Consider the following 25489-nt stretch of genomic DNA (forward strand, 5'->3'; position numbering starts at 1 on the left):
GTAGGCATTTGACAATCAGCTATGAGGAATGAACGTTATTTTTAGTTTTTTATTTTTTTATTTTTTTAATTGAATTTTCAATCACCTGCGTATTGCATCTACTATCAATAACTTGAAGACATTGACCAATGTCTGCCAGTGAACTTTAGAGCCAAGGAAGCTACTAGAACAGAGTATGTATGTGCCAGAAGGTCAAACTTGAAAATGAGATCGAAGATTAGTACTAGTACGGGCATATGAGTCAACAGGTTCAAAGTTGATCGATTTCAAAACATGAAATATTGTGTAAAAAAAAAAAAAAAGAAACGCCGAAGTACTGAGTGATGATACCAAATAGGAATGACAGACTAAATATTAAACATTCTTGTTCATCAGACATCAACATCCCGAAGAGTGCGCTTCGTCAACAGCGTCAGTTGCGAGAACCACGTCGGATTCCCCAAGACATCCTCAACACTAAGGACATATCCTTGCCTCTCCATGTGAGCTGATATCAGACTAGCGCTTATCAAGTCACCACCAAGATCAAAAATTGTCTTGCCCGCTTTCACCTCAGGACTAAGGGGGCAATTGAAAGTGTCCTTCCACGCACTCTCAAGCGCCCATTGCATTTCAGTCGGGCTAATGCTAGCAACCATTAACTGTTCATTTGTTGGGGTTGCACTGAGAGGCTCCTCTGAGGGCAGCAATGTGGTTGTCCGCAGATATCTGATCTCGTCGGGAGATAACAAAGGCTGGTCCATGACATTGCAGAAAACGATGATAGACTCCGTCAGTTTCGCAGCTAGCAGTTCAGCGTCACGCTCAGACACCACGCCATGTGCGAAGTCCAGCTCAATTCGGAACATGTTGTTATCAGGCTTAGAAGTGATATGAACGTCGGTCATGTCCACTTTGCCGTGAGACAGATTTAGCTCCTGCTCAACGTGCATACTGCGGTTATGAGCAATATGTTCTCCATCGTCAAAGTCATGGTGATAAACGATGGATCCTGCATATGTCCACTTCGGCCATGTAGTACAGTCACGGACAATTTCGCGTGTGCCTATATTCTCATGCTCCATGCTCGCAATCTGTTGGGTGTTCAATGCACTGAGAAGGTCGCGAACAGTCCATCCGTCGGTAAAAGATACTCGAGTAGGAATGATGTTCACGCAGTCTCCAAAGACATCTTGTGTCCCGGGCAAGCCCCGACCGTGAGTGAGGCTACAGAAAACCACGTCGTCGTTGGCAAGGTGTTTTGCCAGAACGTACGCCCAAGCAGCCTTCAGTACAGTATGAAATGTAAATCCAGTACCTTGAGCAATGCTCTTAGGAACATGTCTGGCGACACATGGTCCTTCGCCAAAGGTCAGGGCATATGAAGCATGGGGCTTGAGGTTCGTCATGCTAGAGCCCTTGAGGAGTCTGCGCCAGTGAGACTTAGCTTGCTCCCGGTTTGTACCAGCCACGGCATGCATGTAGTTGGAGAAACTAGCCTTAGACTTTTCTTGGAAGCTAGTGTCCGAAGGAATGTGGAATGAGTCGTCACTCCCGTCACCGTACATTTCTTCAAATGCGTTCCACATTTTCATCAAGCTCATTCCGTCATGTTGAGCATGGGAAATGCGGACCACAAGACGGTATTCGTTGTCGCGGATTTGATGCAAAATAGCAATCTTTGTTAGGAGCGAGCCATAACGGAGCTCATCGTCCCTGTCGCGTAATCGTAGCTCTTCTGTGCATTCCTCTAGGCTGGCATTCTCAATTCTCAAGACGGTTATATCCACAGGAAAGGCCTTCAGCACGACCTGCAAGAAGCTGTCTTTATGTGCGATGAAAAGGGTTCGCATGAGATCATATCTATTGACGAGCTCATTGCACACTGCTCGCATCTTGCGCATATTTGGCACGCCCTTGCTATCTAAAGTGTGATAGAGTAGCAAGTCGCGGGACGCAGAGTGAGTCATCGCGATGGAACGAGCTTGATGATCCGTGACAGGGAGGATGTCTTCAACATTTTCCAAGTCAATACCAAAGTCAAAGAGTCGAGAGAGTATCTGGTCTTTGTTGTGATCTTTGGACAGAAGCGAAGTGGGTTGAAATACCCGTGGCTCTTCCAACTGCGGCTTATCCACAGAACGAAGCAAAGCAGCCATTTCGCTGAACTTAGGATGCTTGAAAATATCTACAACGGAAAGCGATAGTCCGTGGTCACGGGCCGCGCCTACCAGCCTCATAGCACCGATGGAATCTCCACCAAGTTCGAAGAAGTTGTTTGTAGTGCTAATTTTTCGCGATCCTAATTTGAGGACTGAGATCCAGAGCTCCCGAAGTGCCACTTCCAAGGGAGTAGTGGGGGGTTGATATTGCTGTTGAGCTTGGTTGATTGAGGTAAGCTGCTCCAGGGTGAGGCTTGAGGCCATTTCACGTAATCGGCGCCGATCAGTCTTCCCAGTAGCTGTTGTGGGAAAAACAGTAACAGGGATGTAGACCGAAGGAATCATATAAGATGGGATTTGTGTCGCGAGTTTCTCCCTAATTCCCTCGGTCGCCGCTTTCGTGCGGGCAAGAAGCTTTTCATCATTCAGGTTGATAGAATTCAGGTCGTCAAAGCTCACGAAGGCGACAAGTATGTTGTTGGAGCTAGCTTGGGGTGACACAACCTCGACCGCAACCTGAGCACTGCCATGACTCACCAGGTTTGCAGAAACGTGCGACTCGATGTCGCCTAATTCGACGCGTTGCCCGTTTATTTTGATTTGAGAGTCCCTTCGGCCCACAAATGACAAGCTACCATCGGTATTATAGGTGACTAGATCGCCCGTCCTGTACAGACGACCACGGCGGCCTGGAATTCCTGGACTAGCGCCTTTGACTAGGAATTCTGGGTCTTCAATAAATGCTGAAGCGGTTTTGACAGGGTCTCCAAGATAGCCAGCACCAACAAGCGGACCTTCGAGTAATAACTCCCCAGGGATGCCAATCGGCATTAAATGTTGTGCAGTGGCAGGATCAACAATCCAAGTATTGAGTCCCACTCCTTTGCCGATGCTCACTTTGCCCTTGCTTATTTCCGCAGAATTGATCTCCGTAATTGTCGACGTCGGTGTGCATTCAGAAGGCCCGTACGGATTACGCACGCTTGTCAGGGCGGACCAGCGTTGGGCATATTCAAGCGAGAGCTTCTCGCCTCCCAGAACAATGGTATCCAATTTAGCCAACGTACTGGCAGGTAAGACGCTTGCGGCCGAGGGGGTCATATCAACGTGTGTACACCGTAAGCGGTCAATTGCGCCCGCCGGGTCATTTTTACGATCATCATCAGAAGGAATGCATAAGCAGGCCCCAATGGTCAAGGTGTGCAAGAAATTGGACCAGCTGACATCGAACGCATAAGAGGCAAAGTCAAAGACCCTAGAGGTTGGCTTGAAGCCGTGTTCACTCTGCTGATGCTTGATGGCGCTGCTGTAGTTGGTATGAGTGATAATGACACCTTTTGGCGTGCCAGTGCTCCCTGATGTGAAGACAATGTAAATACTGTTTGCGGGATCGACTGCAGCCAGCGGCGTATCGTCAGCCATCGCCTTCATGCTGGCTTTGTCTATAGCCAAGACGGGAGCCGTTGTGAGCCTGGCTGCTAGCTCAACCTTCAATGTCGAAGAAATCACAAGCTTAGCATCCACCTGTGCAACAATAGACTGGAGCCGTTCTTCAGGCTGGCTAGTATCCATCGTAACAGAGGCTGCACCTGTTTTCATAACTGCTAGCATGGCAACTGGTGTCCATTTGGATTTTTCAAAACATAGCGGGACGATGCTGCCTCTTCCGATGCCCATCTTGCTGAGGCTATTGGCAAGGCGTGTTGCAAGATTATCCAGCTCCGCATAGGTGAAATCGCCGTCCCATGAGCAAACAGCTGGTGCATCAGGCTGGCGGAATACTATCTTGGAGATCAGATCGTGAACGCAGATGTTGACCATGTCAGGAACAGTGGAGTTCCAGCTCCAAATATCTTGCTCATCTTGGGGGCTGATCAGAGCAGGTGGCTCATTGTGAAGAATAGCGGCAATGTTTGACTGCAGATGCTCGAGAATGCGTTTTGCCTGATTACTAGTGAGACAGCTGTGTGAGAATTCAAGGTCAATTTCGATGGACCTGGTTCCTTGGTTGATACCCAATACGATGTCGTACTATAAAAACATTAGTCCAGATGTATACACTCTCATGCTCAACAATCCACTGACTTCTGTTGGGTCCAAACCATCAATATTCTTGAATCGAAGTTTACCCTCCTCTGCTGATTGTTCATTATCGTCTCCTGACCTCTGAAAAGAGACAATAGAGTTGAAAAGCTGCTGATCGGACGCCAGTCCAAGCTCATGTTGAATGCTAGCAAGCGATATATGTTGGAAGCTCAAGTCCTGCATTAATTGATTCTGAAGTTGTCGCACGAGTGCCACACCAGGCTGTTGCCCATCCAAATCGGCACGGCAGACCATGATGTTAGTGTAAGCGCCGACAGATTCGTCCATCCCGGCGATTGGGAGGTCTCGACCAGATGCCAGATAGCCAAAGCAGACAGATTGATTTTGTACGTAGGTCGAGAGTGTCAAAGCCCAGGCGCTTTTGAGGAGACTTGCTGGCGTGACCTGGTTTATGCTACAGAAGTCTTGAATCTGCGCAAACATCTTGTCTTCGACAAAAACTCCAATCTCCGAGCTACACTCGTGCTTCTCCCGAGACATGCTCGATAGGGATGGAAAGCGGCAAGGTTCAAGGCCCTTGAGTTTTGTGTTCCAATACGAAATCTTTTGGGACTGTGGCTTAGCCAGCAAGTGGCTAGCAAATTCGCGTGTTGTTTTGACAAGGTCTGTTGACGACAGCCTATCACCATAAGCGTCAATCAGATCCTTAATCAAAATGTTGGAAGAGGCACCATCAGTAATAGCATGGCTCATTTCAATCTGACAAAAGACTTTGTCATCCGGCGTTTGACAAAGAGTGAGGCGATGAGGAGGTTTGGCCTGTTGGTAATCGACTTTCGGAAGCGAGGAAAAGGCTTTCAGGGCTTCCTCTTCAGTTTTAGCCTCAACAACGATAACATCCCCGGAGCACTGTTTGAGAAGGGCCTGGTAAAAGGCGGTAGATCCGTCAAGGCCAGCGATGAAAACTGTCCTCAAGGCAGGCTGGCGAGAAATCACCCTTTGCCAAGCAATTTTGAGGGTGTCGAGACAGATAGGATGGTCATGAGATGACAACACCTCGTATCGCTGAAGTGTCTTGTATGATTCTGGCTGCTTTATCTGACTGAGGAGCATTCCATCGACAATCGGAGAGCACGAGAAAATCTCCTCAACAGTTGATTGGTTGATTGACTCGATCTCCGGAAGTAGTCGACTGGTAAGATCGTCAAGGCGCTGGTAGTCGAGACTGATGAACTTGAAGTCACACAGCGTATGCGTTGGGTTGGCCTCGAGAAGGACGAGGCAAATCCTTTCCAAAGAGGGTTGAATTTGGTCAATCCACTGGTTAATCAAGCTCTGATGAGCGATATTTTGATTAACGGAGAATTCAAAGTGCGCTTGCATTGCTTCAATGGCAACCTCGATGTTAAACAAAGACCCTGCAGATATTGAGCGACCTTGCACACGTACACCGACAAGATCAATGTCTTCAAAAAGGGCTTGATGACTTTCTAGTTGTTGGAATTGGCCATGATAATTGAAAACAACTTCAGACACCGTGTTATGGCTTTCAAAAGCTCTTTGCCCGTCGGGGTTCAGATATCGGGAGGTAAAGTAAGACCAGCCGTTCGCGGGAAGGCTGCGGCGGGCATCCTTGACGAGCCGCACCATGTCGGTCTCGCTGGTGGCATTATTTCTATAGATGTTGATGGGACTGAGTGTGGTAAACCATCCAACAGTGCTCGACAAGTCAATTTCATCGGACCAAGCTTCGCGACCATGACCTTCGTTGAATATGGTCAGGCTGTTGCGCTGGGAAAACGTCCGAAAGAATGCATCCCAAACAGCTGATAAAAGGATCTCTACTGGCTCTGTATTCATGGCATTGTTTGCCTCGCCCAGTAGTACAGCCGTAGTTTCTCGATCAATAGTGACCGATCGGAGCCTGTGGTCTGCCAAGCAGTTGGGCGTGTCGTGCGTATACTTCCAAAACTTGAGATTGTTATGGACGCCGTCAGTCGACAGCAAGTTGTGAGGCTTCAAAGTGGAAGATACAGCCCGCTCAGCTTGCAGCCTGCTCCACACTTGGAAGGGTAGAGCGGCCGTTAGGGAATGGCCGTTGAGAATAGTCTCCAGATCATCTAAGATAATCCGCCAGGAGACCAAGTCGGTAACCAAATGATGGGCTATCATGACCAGATGCTGCTGCTGGCCTAGTAAGCAAATATCAACCGAGAAGACAGGACCTTTCTCTATGTCAATCTGTCGGTGCCGCTCTTGAGCTAACGATGCAATCTCGCTCATGGACAGGTGCTGCGATACGTTCAAATGAAGAGCTCGTTTGCTGTGACTGAGGATTATTTGCTTCCATTTGCCCCCATGATGCTGAAATCGCGAGCGTAACATCGCGTGGCGATTGACCAGAGAAAGAAAGGCTGATTCTAGATCATTGATTCTCACTGTGCGCCTGAGTCTCACATAGAATCCTTGGTTGTAGAATCTGTCATGCTTCTGCTGGCTCATAAATGGCGATTGGTCAAAGAACCACTGCTGGATGGGTGATAGTTCGAAAGGAACGTCAGTATGCTCTTCCTGACTGACTCCGCTAATGGCTGTTGCGCCCGAAAATGCTGCGAAATCCGCGAGGGTTTTACTTTGAAGGAGTGTTGAGACTGAGATGGAAATTCCCACAGTTCTGTAGTGGGATGCAAGCCTCATGGCGGAAATGGAATCTCCACCATTCGCAATAAAAGATTTGTCGAGATTGATCTTGTCGACGGGCATATTAAGGACAATACTGCATTTCTGGCTGAGGACTCTTTCGTCTTCTGTGTCTGGTTTTCGGATAATGTCGCTACCGTTCGCATTGTTGATTTTAGAAAAGAGCGTTTCATCCATATTTTCCAGCCAGGATTTGAGTGCCTTATTGTCTTGCTTTCCCGATGCTGTCATAGGGAGGTTGTACAAGACCACCCACAGAGATGGAATCATGTACTGCGGCAAAGACTCGCGCAATAACGATTGAAGGGCCTCGATGTGCTCATTGATGAGTTGGTCATGTTCCGAAGATGCCAGCTCAATCTTGTTTTCGGCGAGGTCCTCGCTAACATCATAGTTCACATCTGTGAGGCTGATCATAGCTACCAGCTTGTTTGCACAGAGGCCAGTGCTAGGCAATAGGGTCGCCACTTGTCGGGTCGCTGTGTATAGAGCTATATGACTCTCAATCTCAGCAAGCTCTACTCTCTGGCCATTGATCTTGACTTGTGTATCTTTCCGACAAACAAAAGTGAGACTGCCATCTGAGTTGTATCGCACAATGTCACCCGTCTTGTACAGCGTGCCGCGTCGTCCAGGTTGCGCGACAACGTTGCCGCGGAGCAAAAATGGTGGATCATGGATAAAAGCAGCATTCGTTTTCTCTGCATCATCAAGATAGCCAGCACCGACAAGCGGCCCCTCCAAGAACAGCTCGCCGACGCCTCCAATGGGAACGAGCGACTGCCCCGTCACAGGATCAACCACCCAAGTGTTGAGACCAGCAGGCTTACCAATGCTAGCACCAAGATCGTATCCACGCCCAATTGCCTCGGTAAATGTGGCAGTTGGAGTGCACTCGCTTGGTCCGTATGAGTTTTTAACTGTCACAAACTGGGACCACTTTGTTGCGTACTCCGCTAGGAGACGTTCGCCACCTAAAGTGAGGGTATCAAGCTGCTGAAGTGACTCTTTGGACAGGACCAGTGCTGCCGAAGGCGTAAGATCAGCGTGAGTTGGCTTCAGTCGCGCAATCGAACCGTTTAGATCATTCTTTCTGTCAGCATCGGATGGGATACAGAGACAAGCGCCGCTCTCAAAGGTCAGTAGCGCATTGGCCCATGCGACGTCAAATGCATATGAAGCAAAATCATAGACACGCGAGGTTGGAAGGATGCCTTGAACTTCTTTCTGGTGTTTAATTGCACTGGCAAAATTGCAATGTCGAATTATAACACCCTTCGGGACACCCGTACTACCAGAGGTGAAGACCAAATACAGTCTGCTGGACGGATCGACAACTGGAAGTGTAGCATTAAGGCTAGGTTTTAATAAGCGGTCAATACCTTGGCCACTGACAACGAAGCTTTGCGCCTTTGTCAGACTCCGGACAAGAGGCAACTTATCAGCTGAGCTTAGCGCGACCGTGGGATTTGCCTGGTCGATAATCATGCGAAGTCGGTCTTTGGGCTGACTGGTATCGACAGCCACCGACGCAGCCCCTGCTTTCATGACACCAAGCATCGCGATCGGCATCCACTTGGACTTCTCGAACAACAGCGGTACGATGTCCTGAGAGCCAACACCAAGGTCGACGAGGTGGTGCGCAACATAATTTGACAGGTCATCCAGTTGACGGTAAGTCCAGTTGCCGTCCCATGCGCATACAGCTTGGACATGCGGCAGTCTGCGTGCCACAGAGGAGATGAGCTCATGAACAGGCGTGTTGACTGACTGGGGGACTACGGCATTCCACTTCCAAATATCTTCCATGTCTTGTCTGCTGGTGGTATCAATATCAGAAACGACAAGGCCACTACCAGAGCAGCATATTTGACGAAGCACGTGCTCAAACTGCTTTGTAAATCGCTTGACCTGTAGTTCATCGATTACATTGGAATCAAAGTTGGCCTTTATGAGCAAACTGTCGGGTCCGAGATGGCATTCGAGAGTAAGGGCATATGTTCCAATTTCTTGAATGCCCATAGGATCATCAGCTCCTTCTCCGATATCACGGGCAATTATATCGCTCTGCCACTGGGCTGTCTCTTCTGCCGGCTGGACAATGAGAAGTGACTGGAAGTTACAGGCCCGTTCGGCGTCAGGACTTGACTTCCGTATTTGCTGCAGACCAAATTGTTCAAACGCTATCATGTCAATGGACTGATGCTGCATCTGTGTGAGGAAGGCTTGGAGACGCTGCTCGCGGTCAATGCGAACACGAACTGGCACTGTCGCAATAGTCGGGCCTATCATTCTTTCTACTCCAGGGAGCCCAACCTGCCGACCGTTGGAAGTCACGCCAAAGCAAACGTCTTCTGAATTGGTGTAGGCCGCCGTTAAAAGTGACAGTGCCGCACGCACCAACGTAAAAGCAGTGACATTAGTCTTGGGCCACTGCAACTCTTCAACTGTGTGCAAAATGGTCTTTTCAGACTTGGGCACGAACGTGGCAGTTGGTAAGGAGGGAAAAGTGGGTGCCTCTGAGCCTTGGAGTTGGTCTTTCCAAAACTTGGCAGCCGCGTCGTTGTCGAGACTTGAAATGTGCTTGACGAAGTGTCTGAAATCCGGGCTTTCATGCCTGGAAGACCCAGCATAAAAATTTTCGAGCTTTTCGAAGACCAGATTCAGCGCCCAGCCATCATATACTGCATGATGCAGAGTCAAAACAAAAAAGTGTTTGTTCGTCTCTTGTACTAGTCCGAATCGCACCAAGGGCATACCCAGACCAGTTGTCTTCTCATTATCAGCAGCCACGAAGTCGACCAAACTGGAGGCTTCTGCCGATGTCCACTGTGCTGGTTGCTTGATGACAGCTTGCACCAAACCTTGTTCCGCGATGTCTACGATCCGAGTTCGTAGTATTGGGGTGCTCTCCAACACCGCCTCCCAAGAGGCGCAGAACTTTTTGACGTCTGTTGATCTCTTCAGTTCCAAAATGCACCGGATGATATAGTCGCCGGGGCGCTTTGTTGTCAGCGCCAGCAAGCCCTCTTGCAGGGGTGTGCAAGGATATAAATCTTCAACTTGGTTACCGTCCACGCCACATAAAGCGGATGTCTCTGCAACAGCCCAGTTGACATCAGAGCCAGGTTTGAGGAGAGAGAATTCCTTGATTGAAATATCCTGCGACGGCTCTGTTCGTATCATAAGTTTTGCCATATCACTTAGTTTCGGGTTCTTGAGAATATCAGCCACGTTCAGCGTGAAACCAAGTTCCCGGGCAGAACTCGCTAAGCGTATTGCGCCCACGGAATCACCACCGACGCGCATGAAGTTGTCATGTGCACCGATCAAACTACTTTCAACTCCTAGCACAGTCCCCCATAGGATCTGCAGCTGTATCTCCATCTCTGTGCCAGGTTGACAACGATCAGGACCGTGGGAGTCAGCTTTAATGAGCTGGTCCCAGGTAACATCTTTGGCCATCTCGCGTAAACGACGGCGGTCTGTCTTGCCTGTCGCTGTGACAGGAATTTTCTGCAATGGAATATAAGCAGATGGTATCATGAATGCAGGGATTCGAGCAGCAAGACTCTCATCCAGCGATATGGCTGTGCGCTTGGCTAGGCTTAGCAGATCGGCCTCATCCATGCCCTCAGTGACAGTAGGTCCGAAGTAAACAAAAGCTACAAGCATTGGACGTGAGCTTCCTTGAGGTGTTACAAAGTCGACTAAAGCTTGACCTTCACTGAAGTCCGGTAGCAGCGCCCCGTTTATGTGAGACTCAATATCACCGAACTCAACTCGCTGTCCGTTGATCTTGACTTGCGAATCCTTTCGGCCAAGGAAAGTCAAAGTACCGTTGGAGTTATACCGAACAATATCTCCGGTTTTGTATAGGCGGCCACGTCTACCAGGGTGGCCCACCGATCCACGCAGAAGAAATGGCGGGTCATATACGAATGCGGCAGCGGTTTTGACAGCATCACCCCGGTAGCCGGCGGCGACTAATGGGCCTTCAAGTAGAAGCTCTCCCGCACTGCCAATTGGTACAAGAGCCGTACCAGTGGCTATGTCCGCGACCCAGGTATTCAGACCCGCTCCCTTGCCAATTGTGATTGACTGATGCTGTCTGCCGCAGATGGTTTGTACTGTGCTGAATGTTGTACATTCAGTGGGGCCATATAGGTTGGATATCGTGACACTTTCGTCAACTGATCTAAAAGTGTCAACATGTAAAGGTTCGCCGATGAAGTGGACGTTGCATAGGCTGTTCAGAGCGTCAAGCTTCAGGCCGCGGATAGCAGAAGGTGTCAATATGACAAGGTTTGCCCTCATCTTAACAATAGCGGCCATAAAGTCAGTCTTCCTTTCATTGTCGCTCGGGATGCAAACGCAGCTTCCAGCAGAAAGACCCTGTAGTAAGTTGCACCAGACAACATCAAACATATAGGAAGAAAAGTCGAATACCCTAGATTCAGAAGTGAATCCAAGCAAGTGTCGCTGGTGTTTGATCGCACTGGCAATGTTGGAGTGAGTAACTGCCACTCCCTTTGGCACCCCTGTACTACCGGATGTGAATACCACATAGAGAGTATCACTGGGGTTGACATGAGGAAGTTGGCTTCCACTCGGAACATTCAAATTTTCCACTTCTTTGTCGCTTATTGTGAGGACCTTGGTGGGGCTGGGAAGCTCGCTGATTAGTCGGCTTGCAAGCTGTTCGTTGGCAAATGATGACAAGATAATAGGTGACTTCACTTGGTTTACGATTGCTCGTAGGCGTTCCTCTGGTTGGGTTGAGTCCATGGCAACAGATGCGCCTCCTGCCTTCATGACAGCCATCATTGCTATGGGTGTCCACTTTGACTTTTCGAAGCAAAGCGGGACAACCACTCCAGGGCCAACACCATAGGAGACTAGAAGGTGGGCAAGTTTATCTGACAGCTTATTGACTTCAGCATAGGTCCAATCGCCATCCCATGCACAGATTGCCGGAGCTTGGGGGCGTTTATGACAAGTTCGCGTAATGATATGATGCACACAATCGTCGACAGTGACTGGAACGTCTGAGTTCCATTGCCATATGTCAGATATATCTTCAGTGCTAACCATGTTGACGCTTCTTAAAGTCTGATGATCTCCCGAAGCATGCTGAACTAGAGCGGCAGCTGTAGATTGCATGAGTGAAAGTACGCTCTCTGCCTGGATGCTTGAAAGGCAGGCGTGTTTATAGTCAAAAACAATTTCGATGTGGTCGGTAGCGTGCCCAATATTCAACACAATGTCGTACTAGGATTTGTCAGATTCCGTAAAGAACTTTGACATGCGATACAACGTACCTCTGTGGGATCCTGTCCGTCCAAGGCCTTGATGACCAAACCCTCGTCTCTGCCGGCTCATCGTCCTGCTTCTGATATGATAGGATGGAGTTGAAAAGAGGGTTATCGGAATTTATGCCTAGTTCATGCTGGATGCTTGCTAGTGAGCAGTGCTGGTGCTCCAGATCTTGCATAACTTGATCATGAACAGTCTGAACAAATTGAAGTATTTCAGTTTCTCGGTTAATATTGACTCGACAAACCAACATGTTTGTGAATGCACCGATAGATTTATCGATGCCAGCAATAGGCAAGTCGCGGCCAGATGCTAGATACCCAAAGCATGTCGAGTCGTTGCCGGTATAGGCGGCCAGAGTAAGTGCCCATATGGTCTGAAATAAACTGGCCGTCGTGACTTCTACTGAATTGCAATAATCCTGGATTTTGCTAAACAGAGCGCCACGAATTTTGCAGACGGATGTACCGGTGCCTTGTGTTGAAGCACCCGAGATTTTGGGGAAGTGGCAGGGATCCATTCCCGAAAGCTTTTTCTTCCAGTATGACAGTTTTTCCCCAAAAGAGGAAGTGAGTTGGGCCCGAGCAAACTCACATGCTGTGTCCATGAGATTTATTGGCATCGAGTTGCCGTTGTATGCCTGGAGAAGATCATTGGCCAAAATAGATGTCGATGCACCGTCTGTGATGGCATGACTCATCTCAACCTGGCAGAGTACTCTACTAGGTGAGATTCGACAGATCGCGGCTCTATGAGGTGGCTTGAAGCTCTGATAATTGATTGGGATTAAATTCTTGAACATCTCCAAGGCTTCGGTGTACTCGTCGCTGGCAGTATGCAGGATGATGAGCTCGGCGTGGTACTGAGACAGCACAACTTGATTGAATGCAGCGGCTTTGTCCATGCCAGGGATAAAGACGGTTCGTAGAGCAGGTTGATTGGCAACCACTTTTTGCCATGCTAGAGAAAGATGCTCTAGGTCGATTTGGTCGTCGATGTGGGAAGTAATCTCGAAATGTTGCACTGTTTTATACGATTCTGGGTCTTTGAACTGGCTGATCAGAATACCATCAACTGTGGGAAGACAGCGGTAAATGCATTCTACTGTGGAATTATTTAGCTTCTCAATTTCTGGGATGACACTTTCCTGTAATCGATCCAGCTCCGTATACCCGAGGCTCAGAAATTCGTAGTCGCAAAGCGTGCGATGTGAGATTTCTGTAGACACAAGCTCATTGGAAATGGTCTCCAATGACTGTGAAATTGCTTTGATCCAATTTGAAATACAATCCTGGTGATTAATGTAGCGGTTGGCAGAAACGTCGAAGGTGACCTGCCCTCGATCTATCGAGACTTCGACAGCAATCAAGGAAGAGGCGGGAAGAGCTGGTCCTTGCTCGCAGACTCCACTGAGCGTAACATTTTCAAACATCGCCTTCTCGTTCTCCAGCTGTTGAAATTGGCCGTGATAGTTAAAGGTTATTTCCATAATAGAGTCGTGCGATTTGAACGCTGATTTTCCCGATTCATTGAAATATCGAGAAGCAAAGTAAGCCCAGCCATTTGCAGGCAGGAGCCGCCGAGCATCTTTGACAACGCGTACTAGACTTGCGACAGACTTGTGTACGTCGCTCTTTGACACATGAATGGGGCTGATGGTAGTAAACCAACCGACAGTGCGGGAAAGATCAATATCCGAGGACCACGGCTCGCGACCATGTCCTTCAATAAAAATAGTGAGACCGTCTCTTTGGGGGAACGTCTTGAAGAATGCATGCCAAACAGCCGCAAGAAGGAGGTCCACAGGTTCAGTGTTGAACGGGTAATTTGCGTCTTTGAGGATGAGCTCTGTAATGCTGCTGTCGATCTTGGTACAGAAATTTAGGTGATCTTCGACGGTGTTCTTGGTTTCTGCTGTGGCTTGCCAGAAATCGAGGTTGTTATTAATTCCAGTGGTTGATAGAACATTTTCAGGATCAAGTAGGCTCGATTCCTTCGCCCGCTCAATTTGCATATCATTCCAGACTTGAAATGGAAGACTTGGTTGCAAATTACTACCACCGAGTAGAGATTCTATGTCCTCCAGGATGACACGCCACGAGACTAAATCAACAACAAGATGGTGAGCAATCAGGATCAGGTACTGTTCTCCAAACGCATTATGGCAAATGTCAGCAGAGAATACTGGCCCCTTTTCGATGTCGATCATCTGGTGGCGTGATAGAGCTAGTCGCTCTATATCAGCTGGAAGGCACGTGTGGTGGACACCAAAGTGATATAAACCATTGGTGTCAGGCTTAAGCGTTTTTTGGGTCCACTCGTCGCCGTTCCGATGAAAGCGAGCTCTCAACATAGAGTGATGCTGAACAACTTTGGAAATCGCCGAGTCAATATCCTTTGTCAATAATGGGCGCTTAACCTTGAGATAAAATCCTTGATTGTCGAAGTTGTCATTGGATCTCTTGTAGAGACCTTGTTCAAAGAACCACTGTTGGATCGGCGACAACGCAAAAGAGTCACTTTTTTCCTCATAGAAGCCCAACACGTTGGAAGCTGACTTGATTTTTGAAGATGAGGCCAAAGCGGCCAAAGTTTTGCTCTTTAGCAATTTAGCCACCGAAAATACGACGTTGTCCGCGCGACAATGAGCAACGAGCCTCATGGCGGAGATGGAATCACCACCATTCGCAATGAACGACCGATCCAGGTTCACCTTCGATGCTGTAATGTTGAGAATTTTAGCGCAAGCCTCTACTATGACCTGTTCCAATTCTGTCTCAGCCTTGCGAAGCTTCACGTCGCCATCAGACGCATATAAAATATTGGCAAACGTCTTGGCATCCATGCTATCAAGCCATGATTTCAAAGCTTTGTAATCGAGCTTTCCGGACGTTGACAACGGAACATGCTGGAGTGGAATCCAAATTGAGGGGATCATATAAGCAGGAAGAGTGTCGCTGAGACTAGACTTTGCGGACTCGGTGTAAGCCGTAACAAGGGTCGAATACTTGGGATCGATGAGTCGAATTTGATCGGCGGCTGTCTGAGTTTGGCCAGTTCCCTGGATGCAGACAAATGCAACTACCCTATTTGCACACAGCCCTGACTTGGTAAACAAAACAGCCACCTGGATAGTCTTAGAGGTGCGACGAATATGGCTCTCAATCTCGGTCAACTCGACACGCTGACCATGAATCTTGACCTGAGCGTCCTTGCGCCCAACGAAACTAAGACTTCCGTCCGGGTTGTAATGAACCAGATCGCCAGTCTTATACATTCTGGTATGTCTTGCTTGACCTTGAGGGCATATTTGCAATAGGAACTGAGGATCTTCCACAAAGGAAGCGGCCGTCTTCGTGTCATCGCCGAGGTACCCTGCGCCAACGAGAGGCCCCTCGAGCAGGAGCTCTCCGACCCCGCCGACTGGAACTAAAGAGTCTGTAACAGTATTTACAATCCATGTATTCAGACCTAGTCCTCTTCCAATACTGGATTTGTACTCATCGGTGGGTGTTACCGTCGCAATGGTAGCCGTGGGCGTGCATTCACTGGGACCGTATGGGTTCTTGAGGCTGACTAGTGAGCTCCAGCGCTGTGCGCTCTCGACAGAAAGCTTCTCGCCTCCGAGTACAACCGTCTCAAGCCTTTTGAATGACTTCTCTGGGAGCAAGCTTGCTGCGGAAGGCGTCATGTCAACATGGGTAGCGCCGAACCTCTCCAACGACCCGGCCAAGTCATCACGGCGGTCCTCATCTGACGGAATACACAAGCAGGCACCAACAGTAAGTGCATGTATGAAGTTAGACCAGCTAACGTCAAACGCGTATGAGGCAAAGTCATAAATCCGAGATGTCGATTTGAAACCATGAGCTTTTTGTTGGTGTCGGATGGCACTGCTAAAGTTAGAGTGTGTGATAATAACGCCCTTAGGAACACCCGTGGTGCCAGATGTGAAAACAATATATAGCTTGCTGGAGGGGTCAACGGTGGGAAGAGGCTCGGCGGTGATGTGCATAGTAGAAATGGAATGTTGGTCAACAACAAGGTTTGGAGCTTTAGTGAGTTGGGCACCCAAGCCCTGCTTAGACGCCGATGACAAGATCACTCGAGGGTCAGTCTGGGAGATAATCGACCGTAATCTCTCCAGAGGCTGAGAGGCATCGAGGGTGACTGACGCTGCCCCGGCCTTCATCACAGCCAGCGTTGCCACTGGTGTCCATTTTGACTTTTCAAAGCATATAGGTACAACTGTGTTGGCAACGCCAAACGGAGCAAGCGCGTGTGCAAGACGGCTAGACAAATCATCAAGCTCGATGTAACTCCACTCACCATCCCAAGCACAAATAGCAGGGGATTGAGGCTGAGCTCTTACTGTGTCCGAGATGAGATCGTGGACACAGGCCTCGAGGGCGTCTGGGACAACTTCATTCCAAGTCCAGATGTCATGCAAGTCCTCTTTGCAGACGGTAGAAACATCTCCCAAAGTTATTTGCTTTTCCTCTCCCTGTCGCTTGCGCTGCAAAGGCCAATTGCTCAACGATTGAGATGGCCGTCCTTGATAATCTGTGGGGAAGTTGAACAAAGCCCTGCTGGTTCGGTCTCCTCGTGAATGGTGTCGGTGGAATATGGCATCCAAGCCACCGCGCTGAGAAAATTGCCGACTCCAGCTAATCTCCACTTGCCATCCTGTCTGGTGAGCTATTTGTTGCAGATCGAGAGCCGAGAGTGATGAGCATTCTTGTGATGTTTGGCGGATAGAAGAGAGCCAGTCCTCAGCATCGGGACCGGCAGTGAGGCCACTATCAAGCCATTCAATCACGTGCCTCTCGTAGACTGTCATGCTATAAGGTATATTGCATACGGCCACAACTGATGAGGGGGACGGGTCTCGTAAGAAAGAATCCTGTACAAGTTGTAACAGCGACTGACGATTGAGTTGACGCCCGGAATAGTTAATCCAGCTCTCTTTCTGGATATCGTGGACTTGTAATGGCTGAGCTAGTTGGTTTGAGTCTTTGAGATGCACGACGGCAGCGTATCGATAGGCACTCAGCTCATTCGTCGACTTCAATCTTTTTGGAAGAATCTCCACATGTTCGACGAGTCCAGGGAACCGGTCGACTAAGGATGTGAAAAAAGCGGGATCTACCAGCAACTCCAGCTCGACTTGCTCCATGTTGGCCATCATCTGTCGGATCTCGTCCTCGGTTGCAGTATCTCCTGCAATATGCAGCGCCCTGGTAACCTGGAACTCTCGAAACAGCGCGTAGGAGCGAATGTCGCCGAAAAAGATCGTGCGGACTGTTTCCAGCTGAACTAGGTCCTCAATTACTTTGAGCAGATAGTCTTGACTGGGAAAGTACTGGACGACAGAGTTCACGATGACCATGTTAGCAGAGATGGGTACGCCTAGGCTGTTGATGTTGTCTGCTGTTCCCTTTATATTATAGACACGGTCGGCCAACTGGGGAATGGATTTAACTGTGGAACAAACGAAGTCCACGGCCTTTTCTGACGGGTCAAGTCCAACATAACTGTGCAGGCCGTTGACAAGATTGAACAAGATCATTCCACTGCCGGACCCCAGCTCGAGTATGTTGGCTGTCGATCCGCTGCTGCGTATTGTGGCAATAGTATCGTCTAGCCACTCGTTCAATTCGACATTGTCTATTTGGTTGCCATTGTACATGGACGTCCATCCGATGAAGTCGCGCCCAATCTTCTCCAATTGGACATCATTAATAGTTCCATAGACCTCCTTATCGAACATTCCCTCCCATACCATGACTTGCTGCGTTTCATGGCCAGCAACTGCCTTGTCATCATTGGGTAGCTTAGTGTGCTCGGTACCTCCTTTAACTTGGACTTCTGAGTCGTTCATGAGCTGCTCTTCTCCATAAAGCTGCAGGCCACTGTCACAAGCCTTCTTTGCAACGTCTTGCAATTTCGGGCGACGGAATATGTCTGACACAGCCAGTTTCAAGCCAAGCTTACGAGCTTCTGTCACAACTTCCATGGCAGCAATAGAGTCGCCGCCGAGTTGGAAAAAGCTGTAATCTAGCCCAATTGATGCTTGATTAAGGTTGAGTACCTGTGCCCAGATTCGCTGCATCTGCCGCTCAGTTTCCGTTGTTGGCTGCCGCAGCGATTCAAGTGTTGTTCTCTGTCTGTGAATTATCATCGTCAGATGACATATTTGACCAAGGACATGCTCAAACTGCTGTGACAAACGGCGCACTTGATGCTCCGATATGACTGCGGAACAATAGTTCATATGGAGGTCAAGGCCATCTTTCTTGAGCAGACACTCCATAGTCAAGGCATAAGTCCCCAGCTCTGCGGCGCTGTTTCCATCTCCTTTCCTTATGTCGTCGGGAATGTTGGTAAAAATGTCGCTCGGTGCTGTGCCCGAGCCCTCCGCGGGCTGAACAACAAGCAGTGTCTGAAACTGGCATGCTCGCTCCGCATCTGCATTGATATGTCGAATCTGATGCAGCCCAGTCTGCTCAAACTCAATCATATCTGCGGCCTGAGATTGAATTCGCTGTAAGAACTGTCCCAACTCGTCTTTGCTGTCGATCGAAACGCGCACAGGTACAGTGGCTATAGTTGGTGCAATAAGCTCTTCAACCTCATCCACGGCGGCTTGTCTGCCCGTCGTTATGCTGCCGAAGACAACATCTGGGCTGTTGGTCAGACTGGATATCAAGATAGAGTAAGCCGCACGAATTGTCGTCGATGGGGTGATTCCATTTTTTGGCCATTGTATTCCTCCCACAGAATGAGTGTACAGTTTGTCCGATCTAGGCTGGTAGTCGACAGATGGCAAACTCGGAAAGATCTGGGCTTCGACGTCTTGGAACTGTTCGGTCCAGAACGAATGAGTCTTCTCGCCATCCCTCGTTGAAATATACTTGATAAAACGTTTAAAATCGGGTGAGTTTGACTGCGCGTCTGCCTTTCCGGCGTACTCGTTCTCGAGCTTTTCGAGTAAAAGCTGAAGTGACCACCCGTCATACAGGGCATGGTGCAGTGTCCAGACGAAGTAGTGCTTAAAATCAGACGAGTCGCCGGTGACAATTTCAAATCTGCCTAATGGCATGCCTAGCCCGAATTGATGCTTGTGGTCTCTCGCCTGGCTCAAGGTCCTCCTTTGGATCGACGAACTTGACCACTGCTCGTCTAGAACAGCCTGTACCAACCCCTGGCTAGTGATGTCGACAATTCGTGTTCTCAAAATGGGCGTCGTAGCAACTACTGTCGCCCAGGCTTTACCTAGGCGCTCTATGTCGCATCGATGGTGTAGCTCCAGCGTATACTGCATGATGTAATCACCCTCGCGTTTTGCGGATAGGGACATCATGCCTTCCTGTAGCGGTGTGCAGGGATAAATGTCTTGAATTTGATTCCCTTGTACGTTGCACGATGCTGCAGCCTCTCTGAGGGCTAGATCAAGATTAATATCATCGCTCAGAAGCTCAAATGGCATAATTTCATGTGCCTGCTCTTGCTCCACTGTTCCAACCACCTGTGCCATGTCCTGAAGTCGCGGATACTTCAGCACGTTGGCCACGCTCAGGGAGAAGCCTTCTCTTCGAGCTGCAGTGACGAGTTTCATGGCTGCATTTGGGTTGCCGGCTCTTTGCAAAAAGTTATCGTCGAGAGCAATAAGGTTTTCGTCAATCCTGAGGATAGAGCCCCAGAGTCTTCTCAACTGTTTCTCTCGCAGAGTGAGAGGGATCCGAGCCTCATTAGGTGCTGCGCCAAAGCCTGCCAAGACAGTCAAGTCCATTGATTCACCAATGGCCCGCAGTTGGCGTCGGTCTGTCTTGCCTGTCGGAGACAATGGGAAGTTCCTCAACGGAATGAATACAGCAGGAACCATATATGAAGGGACATCTCGAGCAAGATTGCTTCTCAAGTTAGACATCATCTTCTCGGTTTTTGAAAACAACTGTTCCGCTATTCCCGTATCCTCTACACCAAGGTCGACCTCGAGAAATGCTGCCAGGACAGCATTGGAACCAGTCTTTGGTGAAATAATTTCTGCTGCAATTTGTCGCACAGACACGGTGCCATGTGGGATGTGGCGGTAAATATGATGCTCAATATCACCCAGCTCAACTCGTTGGCCGTTAATCTTGACTTGCGTGTCCTTACGGCCAATAAATGTCAAGCTACCGTCTTTCTCGTAACGGACCAGGTCGCCGGTCTTGTAGAGACGCCCGCGCCTCCCAGGCTGCCCAGGTCCATCGCCGCCATTGAGCAGAAAAAGCGGATTGTTGACAAAGGCCGCAGTGGTCTTCGTCTGGTCGTTCAAGTAGCCATTGCCAAGCAGATGCCCTTCAAGTAATAGCTCTCCAACCTGTCCAATAGGCACCAAAATTTCTTCATTCTCACTGTCTACAACCCAGGTGTTGACACCCAAGCCTCGGCCAATGCTGCTAATTTTTGAATCATCATCATCCGGTCGAATTGTAGCGATAGTTGATGTAGGCGTACATTCACTCGGTCCATACGGATTTTTCAATGTTACCAGCGATGACAAATGTCTGGCAAGCTCTGCAGGCAGCTTTTCGCCACCTAAAACAAGTGTTTCAATCTTGCAGAGCAAGGAATCAGGGATAAGGCGAGCAACAGACGGGGTCACATCGATATGTGTAGCACACAGTGAGCGTATGGACTCGATGAGATTGTCCTTACGGTCCTGCTCTGATGGAATACACAGACAGGCGCCGATGGTGAGGGTGTGGATGAGATTTGACCAACTCACATCAAAAGCATACGAAGCAAAGTCATACACTCTTGAAGTAGACTTGAAGCCATGCGCTTCTTGTTGGTGGAGAATGGCAGTGGAGTAATTGAGATGTGTGACGACGACGCCCTTGGGAGTTCCTGTACTTCCGGAGGTAAAGACCACGTAGAGATTGTTGTCCAGACTGACGTCAGGGAGACGGGCGACTGAGTCCGGCTCGAAATTCATTTCGGATAGAGAATTTTCATCAATTGTCAATGCTACTGCAGACTCGGTGATGATTGACTTGGCCAACTGACTCTTGGACGCGGAGCATAGTATCACTACAGGGTCGACCTGGTTGATGATAGACTGTAACCGTGTCTGTGGTTGGCTTGTATCGAGCGCAATGGAGGCTCCACCCGCCTTCATGACGGCCAGCATAGCCAGAGGCGTATACTTCGACTTTTCAAAACATATGACAACATTGGTTCCAGGGCCAACTCCAAGGTCAAGCAAACGCAATGCCAGTTTGGTAGAAGTAGTCTCAAGCTCACCATACGTCCACCTCCCGTCCCAAGCGTCGACGGCAAGTGCATCTGGCTGCTGGAGAGCTTTGTCGGTGATGAGGGTGTGAACGCATGTCTCACCCGCCTCAGGCACGTTAGCGTTCCAAGACCATATTTGATGAATATCTTCCATGGTTGCTGATGTTGTAAGATCATTGGGAGATCGCATTTTGATAAGATTTATTGATCGTTTGAGGGATTGATGAGTGTATTGTTATGAAGCAATTGATGGTATTCTGTGGACTCTTCTCATTTTAAGATGTTTGGACGGGGCATCAGCAGAATATATGAAGATGTGCCAGCTATAGTACCAACACTGTAACTATGCTAGTAAAACGCCATTAAGGCCAGACTCCCCCGACGGGCAATGAATTTCCGAGGTCGTCATCTTGGGCTTAGTCGGAAAGCACATAAGCAAATATGCAGTATACTGTTGCATCTGAATCCTACAGCGCCAAAGCAAGTTTTCCCCAGCAAACATGTGCTAAGGGGCCAAATCCATTAGAGACAATGACCCTGATCTGCAGGGTCATTGTCTCTAAAACCGCTCGTCAGTGCGAGGCGTCGTTTCTGACGAAATATCTCCAAAGTTTGCTCTCCGTCATCTGATTATACATAGATGTCTTGAAACAATCTCAAGGAAGATTTGAAGACTAAAAAACGCAAAAAACAAACAAAGCATATGAACTTTCAAAGCCCTTTCTTTGTGCTTTTCGTGTTCTTTTTGGCTCCACTGTGGATCTTGCAACAATCCGATACTACCTCAGCGGAAGCCTAGATTTGCATCCGACAGGTGGTTGCCTTACGAGTGAGACAAACAGATACAAGAGTGGAGGCTTAGGATCCCTGGTTCTCCGTGGCACATCAGGCAATGTGCAGTGGGTACGTAACGTGATTATGAGGCTTCTAATGAATATTACAATGATGATCATCTCTAAAGCAAACGTAGGAAATCTTATCAGAGTCTTGGATGGGTTTAGGATAAATTTAATTTTTGGAAGATCAATGAAAACCGGAAATGAGGCATTGAGGTAGTTGGAAGGCTGAAAAATCGAAGAAATTTCAAATTCGAGGGTTGCGCGTATTGATTACTATTTGGAGAAGCAATTGAGCTTACTCCATAGCCCCCAAGACCCCAGGATCGCTCTCGCTCAAGCCGTAGATCATTCCCATCACATTTAGGGCTGTCTCCAACTATGGTTGGGGGCCGCGCCGAGCCGAATCCACAAGCTTGAATGACCAGTGGACCCGTGGGAACTGCACTAGTGCTTAGTCATATAACCCCGGCTCTAGTTAACTATAGGCTACTGCCGTGACAACTGCCCCTATTAGAAAACTGCTGCCGTCCTTGGTAGCAGCGCAACAGGCGGCAGTGTCAGAGTAGTATGTTACGGAATAAGATGGACATGCTAAAGATATTGCTATTGGTACGTTCTACCCGACGTAAGATACTAGTTATCATCTAGCGCTTAGTCATATATACCCGGCTCTAACGTAACATTCCCGGCCGTCTCGGTCACCCTAAAACATCATACTAAATGCGATAAATTACATTTTCATACTTCAACAACCATATCCATTCAGGATATGATATTGAGTGCATATAGTATAGATAGTATTTCTAATCTACTAGTAAAGTATAGGAAGATTGTTCTGAGTATTGGCAGAGATATATATAATTCAATCTCAAATGTCAAACTTACGCGGTACATAGGGGCCCGAGGGCGGGCGTGATGAGGCTAATATTAAAGATATTTATGGTTTATATAAGCTAGTAGTAAGGTTATTAAAAATTATTGATAATCAAATAAAAGTATCATATAATTAGCCGGTTAGGGTGAGGTTTGTTAGGTTATTTACTATTATTTTATTAATATATATTATCTTTATATATGAGTTTAAAATCATTTTATATTTATATTATATATCGCGGGATACGTCTTGAAGTTATAAATAATTATATATATATTATAAAACTATTATATTACTTCATACGTGTCAGAGAACAACCTAGGGGAGTTGCTACCACAAGGCTAAAAAGACCATCATTACCCGCAGCTACCTGCGGACCCCTAGAATCCTGCTTATATAGACATGTATACACGGGAGCAGGTGGTATCTCACCACTTAGGCCACCCCTCGGGGTAGTAACCTATGATAATATGTAATTACCCGGTATTCAAAACATTGATTAAGTTATTAATTATTATTAATAAACTTATTTTGATTAATAATGATTAATAATTATAAATAACTATTAAAACCTGTTAATAACTTTTGAAAACTATGATATACTGTTTATAATTGGCTACAGCCTCCCAACAACTTCCGCCAGCGGCCGACTGTGTATTTTATTATAAAGCCTTAAAGTAATAGCCTGAAAGGCCTGAAATCTGTATATGTTCTTCCTATGCCTAGATGAATATATATATATATTAGAAATTTGATTGAAATAGATCCCTGGTGGTTGAGATATCGAGGAATCAATAGTCAGCATCTAGTATGGTGTTTTGGGGTGACCGGGACGGCAAGGAATTACGTTATAGGGCTACTGCCATGACAACTGCCCCTATTAGAGAACTGCTGCCGTCCTCGGTAGCAGCGCAACAGGTAGTTAACCTACTAGTAAGGCGGACTCGCTAGGCAGAAAGCGCCAATAAGGGCAGCGCTCGGGCAAAACCAAACTGTTATTTAGGAATTATTTGATTTTTAATAGCCTGGATAGCTAGTGAAATCCTACCCTCCTGCTCTGCTGAATCTCTAGAGCTTCGGGGAGCGAATTGGGGGCATCGTGGGTGGTTGAATTAACTACGTACTAATTCCTGGACGCGTTTTGGGTGGGGTTCGCAGCTCGTATGTGAATTACGTTACGTTAAACTGGCACTAAAGCCTAACAAATCAGGCCTTAAGGGTGAAGGCTGAAGAGATTTCTGGGGTCGGTCTGGGGGGGTTGCGAACTATTAGCAAATGCACGTGATCTAGAAGCTACATTGATCGGTGTTTCTGAAACATCTCGGAGGGCTGTGGTTAAATCAACGCTCATTATTCATGGGCCTAACAAATAAACAAAATAAAAGTGAACTTATTTCGGACCTCTCACATTTTAAGGGACTGGACAAGCGTGCGGGCCGGGGAAGTTCCAAATTGCTCCGATCTCCCGTCAGCCCAGCCCAGCCCAGCCCAGCCGTCAGCCCTCCCCACCTGCAGTTTGGGGGCGGCGATCACAGTTGGGAACTCCCGTCACTCCCACTGACGATCACATCAAGTTTCTGGCCCCAATGCCTACATTTTTTGGTTCGGTCACTTCCAAGGTTCGGTCCCTCGTTGGAACATGCCAATCAGGTTGCCCATGTGGACGTTCAATTGCGAGCTTCTAACCTCTACACTCAGAAACATTGAATTTACACCTCACGTTTGCGCCCTTCAGCTCTGTCCGGTGAGCACGCGCACACGCACAACTAGAGCCTCTTCTCCCATCCTACTCTGCATAAGCAGACTGGTTTGACGCGTCTGATCTGTCTTCCACCTTCGTTGCCATAACTGCGCAGCCATGTCGGACCCTCAGCAGGGTTGCTCCATGGCTGTCGAGGACGTGTTCGGCATCGTCAACAGTTCCTGCCTTAACGGCTTCGACTTTACGCTCTTATTTGAGGAAGCCATATTAACCATACTGCCGTTGGGAATTTCGAGTACATACTCCCCTTCCCATTCTTTGCCTCGCTTTGCCTTCTTCCCATCTTTAACTTCTTCATATACAAATGCTAACAACTGTCAGTCGGCTGGGCGCTTCTGCGTCTTTCGAATCTGCGCAATGAAGCCCCCAAAATCTCTAGGTCGTGGCCATTGGCCGTAAAAATGGTTAGTTTCACCCGAACCACTACTCCGATGTGTAAATGCCAATCTCATTGTGGTGACAGTCCTTGTTCGCTGCCTTCATTATCCTACAAGCCGTCCTTCTCGCCGTCTGGTCGGCCCAGAACATA

General features: G+C 48.2%; 2 protein-coding genes across 2 annotated transcripts; one reads left to right on the plus strand and one right to left on the minus strand.

The window, feature by feature from the left end:
• Positions 1–371: 371 nt before the first annotated feature.
• Positions 372–21675, minus strand: An16g06720 (uncharacterized protein; the record flags this gene model as incomplete). The annotated part of the gene is made up of 4 exons (XM_059745238.1): positions 372–4172; positions 4227–12158; positions 12250–12399; positions 12451–21675. The coding sequence occupies 4 exons, from the start codon at positions 21673–21675 to the stop codon at positions 372–374; spliced, it is 21108 nt and encodes a 7035-aa protein (XP_059604883.1).
• A 1231-nt stretch (positions 21676–22906) lies between these two features.
• Positions 22907–23674, plus strand: An16g06730 (uncharacterized protein; the record flags this gene model as incomplete). Its single annotated transcript, XM_059745239.1, has 4 exons — positions 22907–22933; positions 23221–23283; positions 23335–23348; positions 23509–23674. The coding sequence occupies 4 exons, from the start codon at positions 22907–22909 to the stop codon at positions 23672–23674; spliced, it is 270 nt and encodes an 89-aa protein (XP_059604884.1).
• Positions 23675–25489: the final 1815 nt, after the last annotated feature.

This window comes from Aspergillus niger, assembly GCF_000002855.4.
Source record: "Aspergillus niger supercontig An16".
NCBI lineage: Eukaryota > Fungi > Ascomycota > Eurotiomycetes > Eurotiales > Aspergillaceae > Aspergillus > Aspergillus niger.